This window comes from Saccostrea echinata, unplaced genomic scaffold, assembly GCF_033153115.1.
Source record: "Saccostrea echinata isolate AGI-Se365-2 ecotype Australia unplaced genomic scaffold, CSIRO_AGI_Sech_v1 ptg000039l, whole genome shotgun sequence".
NCBI lineage: Eukaryota > Metazoa > Mollusca > Bivalvia > Ostreida > Ostreidae > Saccostrea > Saccostrea echinata.
Genome location: NW_026889788.1, coordinates 154,077 through 173,823, shown reverse-complemented (window position 1 = coordinate 173,823; position 19,747 = coordinate 154,077). Strand labels below are relative to the sequence as shown.

The window sequence follows — 19,747 nt, the reverse complement described above, 5'->3', positions numbered from 1 at the left end:
AATACTTTATGGATAAGTAAACCATGAGATCCACAAACATAATGATCCCTTATGAACAGTGCTGATTGCAAAGTTTTTGTTGACCACGGACTTGCAGTTGGATTAATCATCTTCTGCTTCAATGTTTATATTATTTCTGAATTTTGTATAAGATTGAATGAATTAAAGGAAGAGAACAACCTTAACATTGTATTCCCCAGTATTTTCCAAAATTCCTAGTTTAGAGAAAATTTGTAGTATTTACCGGTCTGGAAATACCTGTATCTACATGTGCCTATAGTAACAGCCACCACTGGTATTTCGATCCTGTCCAACCCTGTCGGACTTTGAGGTTTATTAATCATCTCATTTTATTTAGCTGCATGAACACATTTATCTTTTATTCCATATACTTAATTCGTTTCATTCTATGGTTATCAGCAACATACAGTATGTCATTGCTGACTGTACTGAGACCACGTAGGTTGTGTAAATCACAGTTGTCTATGTACAGAAGGAATTGTCCATTCTGGTCAATGATGTGTATGATGTCATTACCAATGTCAGCAATCAGGATGTGACACATGCTGTCTGTAGTAATACCACATGGAGTAAAGTTTTTGTATTTCATCCGTTATAGTTGAACCTGAATTGTCCTTCATTGTTCAATACTAATACTAAATTTGATCACTCAATACAATATCATGGTTCTTGTTTTCATCAACATCAGGCTTATATAATAATATAAAACTCAAGGCACGTAAATGTATTTCTTGTGTGACTGTAGAGCCAGAATACGTACAACTTTTCTATGCTGGATAAATTTTATTGTATCAGGAAATGACATAAGTAGTAAGAGGTCATCTGTATAAGTGCTGCAGATAGCATCTAACACCCAGTCTTGTACTTTGAGCACACATTTTATCTTATTCTCCTCCACTTTGTTAATTACTCTCCCTCCCTTTTCAATATACACTAGATGTCCCTCTCTGGTAAATGTCAAAGCCTTTGATTCAATATTCTCTGCAGTAGTGGTGATCTTCCTCAGCACCTCCCCCTCTTTGCTTATAAGTTTAATGATTCCATTGACACCACTGACATAGAAGTGATCTGTGTGAGGAATACAAGCTACCTGATAAATGTCTACATCAGTATTTATTTCTCCTACTGTAAGTGGCAAATCAAGACATTTCTTAACAGCTTTTTCTGAACTGGATTTGGATTGGGGAGCTTTTAGGACCTGTCCTTGAATGCAAATTTTCTTTGTTTCTGGAATGTCTCCAATTATATAACACAGTGCTTGCTCTGTTAGTTTTCTGAGACTGAATTCTGGCACTTTTAGTTCAAATCTGGAATGAATAGTTCTGAACTTTTCATTTTTTGAAGTGTAGTTGAAAAGTTTAGATGGATCATTTGAAGCAAGGATAGATTTGTTTTCATCCATTGCTGATTGAATTAATAAGTAGTGTTTCTGGAAATCTGCTCCTAGGTTCTTAATTGAGTTAGCATCATCTCTTTCCATTTTTCTTGCATCCCTCTGATATTTATTAATAACATTGTCTACTAGCTTGTGCCATATTTCACCAAATTCATCAATGGCTCTTTGTCTTTCCTCATGTTTCTGTTCAATGCTTGATAACATCTCTTTCATTTCAGAGAGTATTGATTCATAAACAGGAGCGATACTAGTTTTAAGTTCACTTAAGTCTTTTATGATTATCTCCTGTTTAGAGCTATAAATTTCAGAAATATGTGGTACATTGTGATTTTCATGGGATCCAGAGGCTAGACATTTCTGACATATCGGGGATTCACATTGTTCACAGAACATTTCACATTGTTTTTCACCATGGACTTTGCATTGTGGTGGAATGATTTCAGATTTTTTGAATTCGAAAGTAACGACATCATGTCTAATGGTGGGATTGAAGATCATATGGTGACCTACACAGTCCTTACAGAGATTGACTTGACAAGTGTTACACACAGTTTCTGCAGCAGATTTTCTGTCTTTTCCGGGGCAAAGCTGACAGCGTTTTATGTCTTGTGCCCTGTTATCGGGATCTGATGATGTTGCCATGTTGCTCTAGTAAAGGAATTTTTGGTACCTGTGCCAACAACAAAAATATACACCTTGATCATTTTGCCTTACTAAATAAAATAAACAAGAAAGCACAGGAAAGAAAATTACATAGGTATAATTTACTTATGACTTGAGTAATTTGTCCTACCTGTTAAAGTTTGTCTTTCAAAAACATGGCGGCCTGTTTTTACATTTAGATAATCAATGATCAAAGTGTGCGCTGACTATGCACTTCCTATGAATTTAAATATCTACTGTGATATTTATAAGGACTTTGACACTGGGTTGGCATGATAACCTAGTTTATTTGTAAAGAAGCAGATGTGAAATAAAATTTCCTTATCACTGTGATTTTGATACAGTTGTGTATGCATGTACATGTTTAACTCAGCAAATTGATAAAATTAATAAAACATATAAAATATATACATTTGGAGTAATTCTTCAGATTTTATATTTTATATAAAATTGTACACTTTGAAACTTGTGATAGATTACCTATTTATGCATATTAAACAGGTATTTGAAAACACTTTTTAAAGGAAAATTCATTATCTTTTGCTGGTCTTACTTTCTGAAAAAAAAATGTTTTTTTTTTGTAAATTTTAAAAATAAAATAGTATTTTTAAGTTGTACCTTTCATACCATAGCATGAGATCTTAATTTACATAAAATTTATAATTTCCATTAGTAAATATTAACGTGTTAAATTAACATGTATTTAATTCTGTAGCATGTTCTTTAAAAAATAGAGAACATGAGAAGATAGGTAAAAAAAAAAAAAAAAACAAGGTGGAAGTCTCCCTTTGACCCTAAAAGTTAAGAGTTCAATAGTACTGTCTCCATTGAGGTTGTCAGCGTGGGTGCGTATCATTACCGCTACATTTTCAAAATTGTCATTACTGCTACTTACTCATAACCGCACAAAAAAGGTTACATTGCCGCTACATTTGAAAGTATACATTACCGCTACTTTGCCTCTGCCGTTAGACATGGGTTGTCCGGTGATCCTGTCTTCTCTTTCATTAGGATTTCCTGTACCTTTTTTGCTATAGTGTGGCTGTGTGTAGAATCAAGAACCTGCAAGAAACAAAGAGTTTTTCACAGATTCCTTAATCGAGTGCAACATATGTTAACATTGTATAATGTACATGCCTGACACTCAAATAACAAGGACATTGCAAAGAAAGAGATCCACCCCCACCCCCAATAGGAAGAATTATTTTTTTTAAAAAATATTTGAATTATATGCATTCCTCTTGAATTTCATAATTATGATGAACTCCTTTGAATAGGATGGTCATAAAATGACATTACTTGTTAAACGTATAACCGACTTTTTCTTCAAGTTTCTTAAACGTGATTATCAGGGGAAAATTTCTTTCAGAATCATAAAAAGGATCTCCATGAGAGATTTTGAAATTTTTAAATCTTTCAAACATCTTAATGTGTCCTTAACTTGTCTTCTGCAGTTTGAACAATATCAAACAACCAATGCCTGGATCAATACAGGATATTTATTGACCAATCACACTTAATATACGTTTTGTGTTGTAAAAAAAAAAAAAAAAAACCAGTTATGCTAAAGAGATTTCAATATTACCACTACATTGCAAAAACTTTCACCTCATTACCGCTACATTTGTCGAAATTTCGGGTGATTATTACCGCTACATTTTATCAATAAGTCTATTGCCGATTACAACTCATTACCGCTACATGTCGAATCAGCCAGCAATGACACGAAATATAAGTTCTATTCATCATACTTCATTTAAGAGATTTCACGAAAGCAGTATGTCAAGCAAATGGTCTTCAAAGCTCTACCAATTATGTAAAGACTTTGTGTTTTATCCATGAACGATGCTCTTGGTTTTTAACACTTTCCAAAATGTTTTATTAAATGAAATAGATTTTAAGTAAAAATTGAAAACAAAAACAAAAGCATTCTGCTCAAAGACTTACTTTCACCTCTCCGTGGTGAGCAGGGGAAACAGGTCTTATGGATGTACATGTAGTTTAAATCAATTTGTACATGCATAAGCCGCTGGCTAAATACAGAGTCTCTGATGATATTTACCCATGGATTAATTACTCAGTCATTTTAACAAGTATCTGACAAAAAGAGGTAGATTAAATTACTGTATACAGGGATATTTTTACTCTCATTTTATTTTTGCCCCCTTATGCTTCTATCACAAATAGTCAAATGTAAAACAGGGCAAATTCAAAGAGCACTTACATGTAGTTATTTCTAAAACGCAATTGTGTATGGTCAAATTTAAAACAGGGCAAAACCGTTCTCAAGTGTGAAAAGAAACGACAAAAATAACAGTGTGAAAATAAAAGTAATTTATTCAAAGGTGGTTTTTACATACGTTGTTTATACATTGAATGTGAGAAATGTTGATCAGATTTTACAAAATAAAACATTGTTTTGCATGGTGAGGTTGTAAAGTTTGGAGAAATGTTTTCAGTAAGCAGAAGAAAACTGAAGAAAAGAAGACACAGTTCTTTAGACCTCCAAGCTGTCTCCTGGTACCAGAGGAACCCAAGCTTGGAGGTGACAAACCCAAACTGAGTAAAAAGACGAACATTCATGTATTGGTGGAGTTTGGTCTCCAGCTTCTGTGTATGTGTTGGAAGAGGGTCCGCCTGGTGGCGACAAAGGAGATCCACTGTAAATTAGTCGACCCTTTTATCACCATCAAAGTGGATTGTCTGCATTCTAAGCATATCAGGATAAGTCTGTATAGAACAATGTGAGATGACCTAAATTTATAGACAATTATTGAAAGGAATTGACTGATTGACCCTCATGAAATAACGTCAATGTAACCCAATTGTTTAAAAACATCAATATATTTTCAGATTAACACCTTAAGTCTGAGATGTTTGTGTTGTAACTGAAATTCAAATTACCATCTCTGGATGATAACATCAGGAAAGTGGCCAATGGAATGTTTGTTATCCTGAAAAATTATGCATCAGCAGGTGCTTCTAAGGGAGAGAACTTAGACTTAATTTCTATGGCATTTAAGGTAAAATTGTGCATCTTATTACAACTCTTACTTTTGATTTCTTATATATTTTCAATATAGTATAAATGGAAAGATAAACAAATATATCCACCCCACTATTTTTTTTCTAAATCGTACATGCATTTATGTAGGTTGTGACGGTATTAGTAAGAGATGTGAAGATTTATCAACTGAATCAAACACAACTCCAAGTTCTGTTGACTTTCTGTGAGGAAGACTTGTATGATAACAACAGACAGAGCACTGCATTCTCTCTTCTGAAGGTGATTTTTCTCTATCACATTGATTTTGCTCTCCTATTACTTTGAAATATTTAGTGTAAATCTAAAAATAAACCTTTTCGCAAAATTTATAGGCTATATTGTGTCTGAAGTTGAATATTCCAGACATGTTGGAGTTGATAAAGAAGGTGGAGGGTATGTCCATCACAGCTGACTCCTCCCATGTCAGGAGAGAATGTAGACAGGTAACAAGGGCGAGAAAGTTATATTTTAACTCCTTTGAAAATAAGATTTTTTTGAAAAGCGTGTAGCTAATTTCTTCTTGTTGCCCTATATATTTCCCCTACATTTTTGATACTTTACAAAAATACGTTATTATATCTTTAATTTTTGCTTTGATACAGATAGCCCTGCAGTACATCCTGAAAAAATATCCGCTGGGAAAGCTCCTTGATAAACACACGTCACACAATTGTCTTACGAGATGGAGATGGGACGAGAATCTGCTTTGGAAATGTTGGTCACTATATTTTCCTCATTTCCTCAGGTATATGTATCAGTAAAACTTGTCTTATCGGGACACAACTGGTTCCAAAGAAATCGGATTGATTAGATAACATTCTGGATTAGACAACATTTTTAACATTTGAATTGAATTGAAAGGGACTTAAAGTTTAGTGTAAGGCAAAATCTCGGAAAACACAACATCCAGATTAGTCAAGTGTCTCTGTACATTTATTTAGAAAGAGCAGTTTAATTCAAGTACCTATTTATGTTTTAAGAGTGATTGCTGTAAAAAAGACACATTTGTTATAAAGATGCATTATATTCCAGAACATCTTGAATGATCATACAGGAATGTTTGTCATACCCATGTCAGCAGCTCTTGTTAATGATGAATCCACAAAGTGTAGAAAACTCACAGCACTGGCCATCAAATCTCTTTTGCAAAAGGTATTGAAACACTCATGTGTATTAAAATAATAGAAAAAGAGATCTTTCTTTCAGGCATTTTATGGCAAATCAATTCATCATATTTATTAGTGTTAAAAGTTACAAAAGTTAAAATAAAATGTATGATGTAATGAAATATACTTTTATTGAGATCCACATATTTTGCTCTTTTAAATCATTGCATTTTGTTGTTATTTACATTTTTGTTTTGTTTATATTTACATTTAAGATTGATCATAATTCGACAAAGGAACACTTTAACATCACACAGAGATGGTTTTTACCGATGACAAGGTATTTGTATGAGAAATAATGTATCATTTTTAAACACCCACAGGACGAAAGACCATCTTTAAGCAATCGCTTACTGGTGGCTTAATGGTAGCTTAATGGTGGCTTATAGAAGTTAATTCCTTTAAGCCACCATTAAGCCACCATTAAGCTGCAGCTTCTAGGTGCTTAATGTCCAAACTTCATTAAGCTACCATTAAGCCACCTTTAAGCTGCAGCTTAATGGTGACTTAATGTCCAAACTTAATTAAACCACCTTAACGCATCCAGTATCAAGTCTTTAATTAAACTAACTTGTTAAGTTTGAAGTTGTTTCAGTATCATTTCCACAAATACTTATTCAATTCATAATTTTTTTCTCGCTATTTCTAACATCTTTGTCAATGCGTATAAACTCGGGAACTGAGAACAGTTTCATCAAATAATTTAAAATTTTCGCTCCCTAAAATCAGTTTGTTTGAATACTTGTTTTAAAATTATTTTTATCCATAAATACATAATATATATTAATTTTTTTAAAAAATCACATATTTTTCTTTCGTGTTTGGAGAGCCACGTTCCACTGCCGAATTCATAGGAAATGTAATTAGAGTCATTTTCTTCTGGAATATCTCTGTCTCTTAATTTTTCTTTGGGTAGAGAAAAGTTTAAGATATATAAAAAATATATAGGTATAGATTATATTGCCAATCTTCGAATTAATTCATGAATAATTTGAATTAATTTGTGGTTAAGTGCCATTATTTTTTCCTTTCTTTTAAAATACTGCAGAAGTAAGAATTTATTTAAAAAAATGCAGAAGTAAGAATTTATTTAAAATAATGCAGAAGTAAGAATTGATCAAAATATAGTCGGTCTTCAATGATTATTATTTCAAAATCAATTTTCAGAAGAACAGCCGATCAGATTAAACAGGGTATACACATTGAGAAGCGGGGTAAAATAATCAGTGTACAGTATATCGACTAGTTAGACAATAGACCTTAATTAGGTGTCCCCACCAGTCCCCGGTCAATTAACAGGAAACTATACACGGGAACGTACAGTGATAGATTTTGATGATCTATTTTTTTTACAAAACTTAAAATTTACGCAAGCATGTAACTAATTAGAAATTATGATTGTACTCAAAAAGACAATTATTTTGATACCCATAATGATATAAAAAGAATTAAAACTGAAGATATGTTACAAAAATATTTTATAACTTAATTGTTACGCAAAGATTGTCAAAAATAGTAAATATCCGCAGCATATTTATAAGAACTATAATCTGTTTTTTTTTTCCCAATCGTTCTCTTTCGATGATATATTCCTTTTTAATAACAAAATTTTGTTATATCTGTGGAATTTCAATCTTTTCATGCTTATAAATCGGCGAATAACAGAACGAGGAATTCAGTTACTTAAACACTGTTAAAATCAAAAAGTTGTTTCACACCATCACACCGAACTCCGGTCCACGGTTAAGAAATGTTAACGTAATATAAAACTTTATCAAATTTCTTTTTTTAAAATATATACATATATATAAATATAATTATTCGTAGATTAATAAATATAAACATCAGAAAAAAAAATACATGTACGGTACCTGTAACCATTCCAAACAAGTTTTGTTAAAAATAAAGGTTTTATATTTCACTTCAATTTCAACAGCTTCGATAGCTCAGTAGTTAAAGCGTTCGCCCTCCAATCTAAAGGTCGTGGGATCGAATCCTGTTGGGAATGCTTTTTTTTTTCATTTATTTTTTTTTTAATTTTCTTTCTTTTACATTATTTTCGCTGAATTAACAAATGTATAAACTAGACATTTATAATTTTTGTGAAAAAATCATTATAAAAATAATATTTAACCCGTAAAAGCAGTTTTATCGACTGCGTAATGGTGACTTAATGGTGGCTTAAAGGTTGTTTAATGGTAGCTTAATGGAGTTTGGACATTAAGCACCTATAAGTCTGGCTTAATGGTGGCTTAATGGTGACTTAATGATTGTCTAGAAGCTACCATTAAGCACCTATAAGCCACCATTAAGCCACAATTAAGCTACCTTTAAGCATCCATTAAGGACTTTGAGATGGCTTAATGGTTACTTAATGGTGGTGTATTTATTACTTAAATGTAGCTTAAAGGTGCTTAATGGTGACTTAAAGACAACCATTAAACCATCATTAAGGACCTATAAGCCACCATTAAGCCAAACTTAAAGGAAGTGTTTCATCTTGTGACCTATCGGGATATAAATATGGGTTGGTCACGAGATAAAATTCCATAAAGCCCGAAGGGCTTTATGGTAAATTTGATCTCGTACCAACCCGTATTTATATCCCGGTAGGTGTTTAAAAATGATACATTATTACTTATATTTACATTTATGATTTATTCATATTTTAAATTTTCCTGATTATAATCTTTAAGGCTTGAAATGTTTTATTTTTCAAACTCAACGTATTGATCCATTGATTGTTGTAAAATAGCATTTTTGTTTTACATGATAAAATAACAACATAAGACTATTTATTGTATCATTTTGAATGATGATTTTTTTTTTTACAAACCACCTGTGTATTTAGTATACCGCTGCTTGTAGATTCATCACTCAAAAGATTTGCAAAGGAAGTTTTAGATATACTCAAGAAGATCCTTGGTGTGGAAACATACACCCAGCTTTTTGCAAAAACTCACAAAGAGCAGTTTGACAGGAAGGAAACAAGAAAAAGAAAAGATGCTGTTGAGGTCTGAATTAGATATTATACCTTGTTTTCTAGAAACATTTAATTTACACTGCACTGTTTGTATTTTATAAGTGAGACAAAGCACAAAATCAAGATTTTTAAAAAGAAAATAATTTAGTTCATGATTTTGCATTTATTCATCTTGGCAGATTTCAGTCACCTACACTTAGATAGAATCGGCCAAGATTTTCTGAATGTTATTACATTATCATTTGCAAAGTGAAAGAGATTTGAAAGAAAGGGGATGAGGTTTAGCAATATCTCTCTCTCTCGTACTTAAATTTCTGTGTATTTTTCAGGCTGTCTCTAATCCACAATATGCAGCTAAAAAGAAGATGAAGAAAAACGAGAAGCAAAGAAGAGAAAGATAGAAGAATATCGTGTATCTAAGAAAATAAAGAATCGGAAAATAAAAGACTTTGCCATTACATCTTGATAATGACCGTGATATCAAAATTTGTCTGAAAATATGTTATATAATTCATGAATGATAAAAGGTAAAAGTAAAATTAATATTTTTATCTGAAACTGACCATATTTGTTATTTTTTGCTCATACATGTGTAAGGAGGTTCATATAAATCTAAAAAGTCTTGTATTTTCAGTGTCAAGAGTGCAAGGTAAATTAAAGTATTCAAGCTTGTTAGGTCACTCGGATGACCAATTCCTATCTATTTCTGTCCCTTGTCATGCGTGTTCCATTGTGCGTTGTGTGACATGTGTCATAGGTTAACATTTGAACATTTTTCAGCTCTTCTGGAACAGTTGAACCCATTTCAACCAATTTTGATATATGGCATCTCTGGGTGAAGGGAAATTGAGGAATGAGGCTAAAATCATCAAAATTAAATCAATCATTAAAAATCTTTCTTTACATCCGGACACCAAGTAGTTAAACTGTTGGTATGATTGTAATAAGCATTGAGCCTTCTCCCAGAAATATGAAATTCATGGACCCTGAGTCTGGGATTCTGCTGTAAGGGCGGGGCTCAATTGATTAAATGGTGAAGATGCAATAATTCTTTAAAAAGCTTCTCCTCTGCCCCTGTATATTAAACTACATGCATAATTATGGTGAGCAAGCGTGCCTCATGCTAAATTATGTAACTCATGGCTACTGGGTCAGGGGTTCTGGTGTCAAAGCGGGACTCTGTTTATTAATTATATGGTAAAAATGTGTTAATTATTTAAAAATCTTAGCTCCTGGGTATTAAGCAAACAGACTTACTAAAAAAATATGATGAGCAAGGGTGCCTCTTCCAAAATTGTGAAATGCATTGCCCTTGAATCGGCAGTTACAATGTTAAGATTGGGCTCTTTCGATAACAAAGTAAAATGTGTTTTGTGTTTGAAAATCTTCCTCTCTACTCCTGAGTATAAATAATAATAATAAACAAACTAACTGCATGATTATGATAAGCAAGGGTGCCTCTTTTAAAATTGAAATTAATGGCCTCTGGGTAAGAAGTCTTGTGTAAGCAGTGCTCTATTGATAATATAGCAAAATGCATTTATTCTTTGAAAATATCTGCTTCCGGGTATTCAGCAGAAAAACTTCATGCATGGTTATGATGCAAAAAGGTGTCTCTTTCCAAAATTTTGATTTTATAGCCCCTAGATGAGGAGGTATCATGGAGCTCTGTTGATCACATGGTAAAAATGCATAAATTCTTTTAAAAAACCGTTTACTTTGCCCCATAGTATTTTGCAAACAATGCATGGGTAAGTGAGCTAGGATTCCTCCTCTAAAATTGTGAAATTCATGACCCTGGAGTCAGGGGTTTTGTTTTTAGGACAGACTCTTTAGGTCCTATCGTAAAATTGCATTATTTCTTTAAAACCTTCTTCTCTGCTCCTGGGTATTTAGCGAACAAACATAGTGCAAGATTATAATGAGTAAGGGTGCATCTTCCAAAATTATGAAATTCATGGCCCCTTTTTAAACTGAGGCAGGCTACTGATAGATGAGTTGATGTTACAGGGATTTCAACAACATCTTTTTAAGTCGGCATTTCGGAAATTCTATGATGGTTATAATAACCTTGTTAGCAAATATTACCTATCATTGGGTCATATTTTAGCTGTTTTGTTTCAAACCAATTGTAGGACCTTTGTTATTATACTGAATTTAACATTGGTTCCGTCCACCTGATCAATACTTAGGGCCCAGGGAGGGTGTACACGGACTGGTCAACAGGGGATGTTAACTACTCTTAGGCACCTGATCCCACCTGGAATTTCCAGGGTCCGTGTTAATGCCCTCTTCACAGCTTTGTATTGTTTATGGATGTTTTTAGATCGGTAACTGTTTTTTATCTTCACCTTTTCACTGCGAAATTCATGGCCCCTGGGTTAGGAGTTCTGGTGTTATGCCTGTACTCTGTTATTCATTTCGTAAATATGCATGCATTCCTAAAATTTTTCTCTTTCTCTGGTTATTAACTATGCCAAGTTATGATGATTCATTTGAAATTGTGAAATTCATAGACCCTGGCTTTGGGTTTCTATTTATAGGATGGAGCTTTATTAATCATATAGTTAAAATGCATAAATTCTTCAAAAATCTCTGCCTATAGATATTAAGTAGACAAACTAATTCCATGCTTATGATGAACAAGGATGCCTCTTCTGATAATGTGAAATCCATGGCCTCTGGGTTAGGTGTTCTGCTAGTGGGTGGGGCTCTACTGATATCAATTATATAGTGAAAATGCATTAGTATATTAGCACTGCCAAGTACAGGCAGGTAAATAGATATGATTATTATGTTCAGTTACTGAGTACTAGAATTACTATTTTGCTGATCCCTGACCATCGTATTTCTCATGATTTTTGGCAATATATCTTCACCCATAAGTTTTTGTGGAACCATGTTACCACGTCCTTGGGACCAAAATTTTTCCCATTTATTTTGTACGAACTTAGAGGAACATTGAAGAAAGGGTATCAGGTAACTTAACCTGCTTTTCGTAAAACTTCGTCATTAAATTGTATCCTAGTTTCATAAAATGAAAATGGATAGATCACAAAATGGCAGATGAATTAATTTTTCACAATATTTGCAGAGATCCCTTTATTGGTAATTATTCTTGCAAGATGGCAATGATTTTGAGATTAATTGCTACACATATTAAATTTTCTAAGAGTTCCTTTTTTGTCTACACCCTTCATGTGCTACTTAAGAACTTGTTGCCTGTACTGGATGTCTATAGGAAGAGTCTCCAAGATGTAAGTAAGATTAAAACATTCATGTTAACAAGACATTATGATGCCTTTATTGTTTTTTCTCGGGAATACGAGAGTAAAACACATTTTAAATGAAAAAAAAGTATATTGCAGGGTAATAAAATGCATTCCACTAGATTGATAATGATGAATTGATCTTGAAATCACTTCATTCTCAGTTATTTTTTTCTGAATCAAGTTTTCTATGAAGGTTTATTTGGACAAGTGGCAGAAGAGAAGGAGTAGGCGGGCGTTACAAGTACACTGTTTGAGGCCAGATCTATGAAGAGTTATGACTCTTAAAAAATACTGGCTCAGGTCATCAGTAAAGAATCTCTCATGGCACATCACTCCACTGAAAGAGGTTAGAAATTGTCATAATTTTACATTTGCAGGAATGATGAATGCTGTTTTTTATGAAGGAAAATATTAAGATAAAATGGCATTCATCACACCACTCAAAGAGGTGAGACATTCTCATATTCTAGATTTGCAGAAATTTTAAATGCACTTTAAATGCATCTTAAAATAATTGCATTTTTTCCTGATAGGAATTTGATTTTGATGAAGAGTTGCAAAGTTACTATATAAAGAAAAAAATCTGTGATTTCTTTCAAATTCTACTCAAGCCTACAACAGTTTGGTCCAATTTCAGTAAAACTGGGTACCACGCAGACTACATCAAGACTGATGATTCTTTTTTGTAGCTTTTTGATTTCGGTGATTGTTGTACATGTAGCCAGGATTCTCAATTGCCTAAATGCTTTGTAGAGAGTGTAGGGCTCTAATAATTTTAAAACATGCCTGGATTTATGATGCCATTGTTTAACAATATTTTTATACTTCTGGTATCAGAAACTAAAACTATGAACAAATGAATGAGTTATTTCTAGAATTCATACTAGTAATTATGTGTATATATGTATGAAATGCCTGTCCATTATATTAGTCTTTGTATGATACCATCAGGATACATATCATGCTTTAAAAAAATCTTATATATTAGCAAATCAATAAAGTCACACCTTACTAATTTAAAAATGTAAAGAAAATGTTTTTAGTACCTGTAAAATAATTGTGAATGAAAATATGGCTTTGGTCTCATAATAAAAATTTGTAAATCTGTATCCTAAATCTGGAAATTTTTAATCTCTAAATTTTTAGCAATTTTGTGCATGCACTGCATTTGCAAAAAATATTTTTTTTTGTAAAAATAAAACAACAAAAAATAAAAGTCAATTACCTCTCACTTTCATAATGATGTCATCAATCACTGTTAGAAGAAATTTGGATTTAAAATAACATACAATTAGATTTGCTTTTTAAGAAGTCAATACAATGATTTAGACACCTGAGGAGTACAAAATTCACTGAACCCAAAGGAAATTTGAAAATTGTACTTTAAAGGTGGCTAAATTATCACATTGACCTAAAAAACAGCAATTATTGATTTATAACATGTTGATTGATTAGATGATAGCAAACTCTAACAAGATTGTTTTTTTTTTGCTTTAATTGTAAGTTTCAACAAGAAATTTCAACAAGAACACATTGTAATCAAAAGTATGGTCTGATTAAAATGTTAAATTCTCAGCATCTTGTGTCAAGTCTACCACTGAACTATTTTAACCCTCTCCCTTGAAGTTTACATTGTAATTGTTCTATTGGACCAATTTTTCACTGTCAAAAGTTGTGATTTCCAGAAATCCTCTCTGTGGATAATGTCCCTTGGATTTTGTAAACTCACAGGCAAATGTCTATTAAGTTCATGTCTAAAAGAAAGGAAACTGCTTTGTTTATAGAGTCCACCGCTGATTGTTCTTCTGCATACTTACTCAATGCAGAATACAGGTGACTTAGTTCCATTGATTCAAAATTGTGAGAGTCAGATCCCCTCTCCTGTAAATAGCTCCAAAAGATCTTGATTGTTATTTTCGTAGCCTTCTGAGTGTTTTTTGCATCCTCATCATTCAAAAGCTTTATCAAATTCTGTCTCGTCAAGCAAAGCAAAGCGTAATATTTTTTGGAATTTGTATTGTTTTTGTGTTTGTATATATATACATTTGCTTAAGTCTGAGCCAAGCACAGTGTAAGATGTGGCATTTTATTGGATGACAAAAGTATAATTGATCGTGCTACTCTGGAAGTTCCCTTCAGGCTCTGTGAATATTGTACTCCTCAAGTGTCTAAATCATCGTATTGACCTCCAAAACAGCAATAATTGCATAGTATTATCTTCCTTTTTAATTTTATTTTATTTCTGAATTTTGTATAAGATTGAATGAATTAAAGAAATAATTCTCACCACTGGTATTTCCTTCCAACCCTGTCGGACTTTGAGGTTCATAAATCATCTAAGTTTATTTGGCTGCATGAACACATTTATCTTTTATTCCATATACTTAATTCGTTTCACTCTATGGTTATCAGCAACATACAATATGTCATTGCTGTCTGTACTGAGACCACGTAGGTTGTGTAAATCACAGTTGTCTATGTACAGAAGGAATTGTCCATTCTGGTCAATGATGTGTATGATGTTATTACCAATGTCAGCAATCAGGATGTGACACATGCTGTCTGTAGTAATACCATGTGGAGTAAAGTTTTTGTATATCATTCCTTTGTAGTTAAACCTGAATTGTCCTTCATTGTTCATCACTAATACTGAATTTTCCTTACTCAGCACAATGTCAAAGTTCTTGTTTTCATCAATACAAGGTACAAATATTGGAAGTAAATCCAGGTCCAGGTCACTTAATTTTATTTCTTGTGTGAATGTAGAGCCAGAATAACGAAGAACTTTTCTATGCTGGGCCCATGTAAATGTAAATGTGGATTTCATATATACTAATACCAAGAGATCATCAGTATAGGTGCTGCAGATAGCATCTGGCACCCATGAGTCTTGTACTTGAAGCCGACATTTTATCTTATTCCCCTCCACTTTGTTAATTACATTCTTCTTCTTTTCAATATACACTAGATGTCCCTCTCTGGTGACTGTCAAAGCATATCCTGCAATATTCTCTGTCTTAGTGGTGATCCTCCTCAGCACCTTCCCCTCTTTTTTCATAAATTTAATGATTCCATTGAAGCCATTGACATAAAAGTGATCTGTGTGAGGAATACAAGCTACTTCACAAATTTCTTCATCAGTATTTATTTCTCCTACTGTTAGTGGCAAATCAAGACACTTCTTGATAGCTTTTTCTGAACTGGAATTAGATTGGGGAGCTTTCAGGAACTGTCCTTGAATGCTAGTTTTCACTGTTTCTGGAATGTCTCCAATTATCTGACACAGTGCTTGCTCTGTAAGTTTCTTGAGACTGAATTCTGGCACTTTTAGTTCAAATCTGGAATGAATAGTTCTGAACTTTTCATTTTTTGAAGTGTAGTTGAGAAGTTTAGATGGATCATTTGAAGCAAGGATAGATTTGTTTTCATCCATTGCTGATTGCATTAATAAGTAGCATTTCTGGAAATCTGCTTCTAGGTTCTTAATTGAGTTAACATCATCTCTTTCCATTTTTCTTGCATCACTCTGATATTTTTTTAATAACATTGTCTACTAATTTATACCATATTTTACCAAATTCATCAATGGTTCTTTGTCTTTCATCATGTTTCTGTTCAATGCTTGATAACATCTCTTTCATTTCAGAGAGTATTGATTCATAAACAGGAGCGATACTAGTTTCAAGTTCATTTAAGTCTTTTCTGATTAGCTCCTGTTTAGAGCTATAAATTTCAGAAATATGTGGCACATTGTGATTTTCATGGGATCCAGAGGCTAGACATTTCTGACATATCGGGGAATTACATTGTTCACAGAACATTTCACATTGTTTTTCACCATGGAGACTGCATTCTGGTGGAATGATTTCAGATTTTTTGAACTCAAAAGTAACAACATCATGTCTAATGGTGGGATTGGCAATCATATGGTGACCTACACAATCCTTACAAAGATCGACAAGGCATGTGTTACACACAGTTTCTGCAGCAGACTTTCTATCTTTTCCAGGGCAAAGTTGACACCGTTTTACATCTTGTGCCTTGTTACCAGGATCGGATGATGTTGCCATGTTGCTTAATTAAGGAGTTTTTAGTACCTCTGCCAACAATGAAAATGTACATCTTTACCATTTTGCTTTACAAATAAAATTGGCATACAAAATATATAATTTTCAGTTCAACAAGAAAGCACAGGAAAGAAGGATTTACTTTTATTAAATAACAAATGAATTAAGATATAATTGTCTTACCTGTTGAAGTTGTCTCTATCAAATATGGCGGCCTGTTTTTATGTTTAGATAATCAATGATCCAGGTGTGTGCTGACTGTGCACTTTCTATGCATTGATTTAAATGTCTACCTGTGATATTGACACTGGGTCCGCATAATTACTGGGGTTACTTCTAAAGAAGCAGATGTGTAATAAAATTTCCTACAGCATTGATTTTGATACAGTTGTTCCTTTCCTTCATTGTATGCATGAACATGTTAGCAAATTAATAAAATATATAAAATACATTTGCAGTAGTTTCTCAGATTTTATATTTTGAAAATTGTACATTTTGAAACATTTAATAGATTTCCTATTTATGAATATTAAAGAGGTATTTGAAAACATCTTGTAAAGGCATTTATTATTTTTTGCTAGTCTTAACTTCTCAAAAAAAAAATTAAATTAATTTTGTATTATAAATAATTAGGTTTAATACAAAACTTAAATTGTTGAGCATTAAAAAAATATAGTATTTTTAAATTGTAATTTTTATATCATATAGCATAAAATCCTAATTGACATAATTTTTTTTTGATGAGTAAATATTAACTTTTAAGTCAACATGTATTTAATTCTGTAGCATGTTCTTTAAAAAAGGGGGAACATGAAAAAAGAGGTAAAGAACAAGGTCTCCTTTTGACCCTAAAAATTAAGAGTTAAACAGTGCATACTGTCTGCATTGAGCTTGTCAGCATAGATGTTTTTTTTTTTTAATCCAAAAGGTATATTAAGTATGATTTGTCAATCAATATCCTGCATTGATCCAGGCATTGATTGTGATGATATTGTTTTTAAGCTGCAGTAGACAAGTTATGGACACATAGATGTTTGAAAGGTTTTGAAGATTCAAAATCTCTCATAGAGATCCTTCTTATGTTTCTGCGAAAAAAATTCCCCTTTATAATCATGTTTTAGAAACTCAAAGAAAAAGACAGTACATTGTAATAGGTCTAATACCTTACCTAAACCTTTATTCTCTCCATACCAGAAGGCACACAAGGCCTGAATATCCCTCTTCCACTGGGGCCGGTCCGAGGCTGCACGGCGTGCCATGTTCCATGACTTCCAACCCGCATCATTTCCCTCCACCTCCACCATTTTCCGCCATGTTGCCTTGGGGTTGCCTCGCTTCCATCCACCCAAGGGCCACAACATAGTCATCTGTAGGATCCTTCCTCAGCACATGGCCAATCCAATTCCATCTCCTCCTTCTCACCTCGCCACTGATGTTTTCTACTCCCGCCATCTCCAGAACTGTCTTGTTTGGGATATGCTGCTGCCATCTGACCTTGAGAATCCTTCTGAGGCACTTGGTCTGAAAGATGTCGTTAATCCTCCTTTCCTCTGTCTTGGTAAGCTTCCAAGTCTCACATCCATATAACAATATGGAGAGGACCAGGCTCTTGAACAGGGAGATTTTAATCTTTCTACTGATGTCTGTGGCCTTCCAGATGTTAGCAAGCCTCCTCAAGGATGTGCCAGCCAATGTTATCATCTTTCTGATGTCAGCAGTACCTCCATCGTCCATGGTGACATTGGCGCCAAGGTAAGTGAAGCTGTCCACCTCTTCGGTTTCACTGTTTCCGACTATCAGGCTGGATTCACTCTTGCTGTTTATCTTCATCACTTTGCAATTCTTGGCATTCAGCTTTATCCCATTTTTTGCTGAGTTGTCTTCCAGTTTTGTTGTCTTGGACTGAAGATGGTTCATTGTTGATGACAGAAGGGCCCAATATGTTTAATAAATATCAACATTTTATGACCATCATATTAAAAGAGTTCATAATTATGAAATTCAAGAGGAATACTTATATTATTCAAATATTTTAAAAAATAACTCTTCCTTTTTTTTTTTTGGGGGGGGGGGGGGGGGTCTGCAGTGCCCGTGTTTATGAGTATCATGTACATAGTACATTGCACAGTTCTAACATATGTTGCAGTTTATTAAATATCCCTGGGAAAAATTCTTTGTTTCTTGCAGGTTCTTGACTCTACACACAGCCACACTATAGCAAGAAAGGTACAGAAAGTTCTAAAGAAAGTGGTGACAGGGTAACTGGACACCCAAGGCCTGGATACAGAGTCTCTGATGATATTTACCCATGGATTAATTACTCAGTCATTTCCACAACTATCTGACAAACAGAGGTAGATAGAATTTCTGCATATAGGGATATTTTCAGCCTCATTTTATTTTTTTAGTGGTCCTTTTGCCTCTATCAAAAATGGGCAAATTTAAAACAGGGCAAATCAAAGAATGCATGATGAACTTATTCTTAAAATACATTTGTGTATGGTCAGATTTACAATGGAGCAAATCTGTTATCAAGTATGAAAGGGCAAAAATACTGTGGAATCATTAAAATTTGTTGGGGCCAATTATTGTGGATTGCTTAAATTTAACAGGTTCATGGGGATGTAATTTCGAGTATTCTCTTATTTCAGCAGAAGGAAATATAACTTTGTAACCACTGTTTATTAATTCGTGAAGATGTAAATTCATAGATGAGAGGAACCCACTAATTCAATGAAAATTGAGACACTACAAAATATAATGATTCCACAGTAACAGCATGAAAAGAAAGTAATTTATTCAAAAGCAACTTTTTAATGCATTTTTTTTATACATTGAATGGGATAAATATTGATCAGATTTTACATTGAATGTGAGATTTACAAAAATAGACTGTTTTGAATAGGGGGTTGTTAATCTTGGAGAAATGTTTTCAGCAAGCAAAAGAAAACTGAAGAAAAGGAGACCCAGTCCTTTAGACCTCCAAGCTGTCTCCTGTTACCAGAGGAACCCAAGCGTGGAGGTGACAAACCCAAACTGAGTAAGAAGACGAACATCCATGTATTGGTAGAGTTTGGTCTCCAGCTTCTGTGTCCGTGTCTGAAGAGGGGCCGCCTTGTGGTGATAAAGGAGA

The 19,747-nt window shown here is 33.3% G+C and overlaps 2 protein-coding genes across 2 annotated transcripts; both read right to left on the bottom strand.

Moving 5' to 3' along the window:
• Positions 1–730: 730 nt before the first annotated feature.
• LOC133200386 (E3 ubiquitin-protein ligase TRIM50-like) lies at positions 731–2,059 on the bottom strand. The gene has a single exon (XM_061336195.1). It carries the CDS (start codon positions 2,057–2,059, stop codon positions 731–733), a length of 1,329 nt encoding a protein of 442 aa, XP_061192179.1.
• Positions 2,060–14,918: 12,859 nt separating this feature from the next.
• Positions 14,919–16,610, bottom strand: LOC133200370 (uncharacterized). The gene has a single exon (XM_061336182.1). The coding sequence runs from the start codon at positions 16,092–16,094 to the stop codon at positions 14,919–14,921; it is 1,176 nt and encodes a 391-aa protein (XP_061192166.1). The 5' UTR covers positions 16,095–16,610.
• Between the last annotated feature and the right edge of the window lie 3,137 nt (positions 16,611–19,747).

Coding starts and splice junctions, on each gene's coding strand:
- LOC133200386 (XM_061336195.1), bottom strand. CDS start 2,059: ATGGCAACATCATCAGATCCCGATAACAGGGCACAAGACATAAAACGC.
- LOC133200370 (XM_061336182.1), bottom strand. CDS start 16,094: ATGTTATTAAAAAAATATCAGAGTGATGCAAGAAAAATGGAAAGAGAT.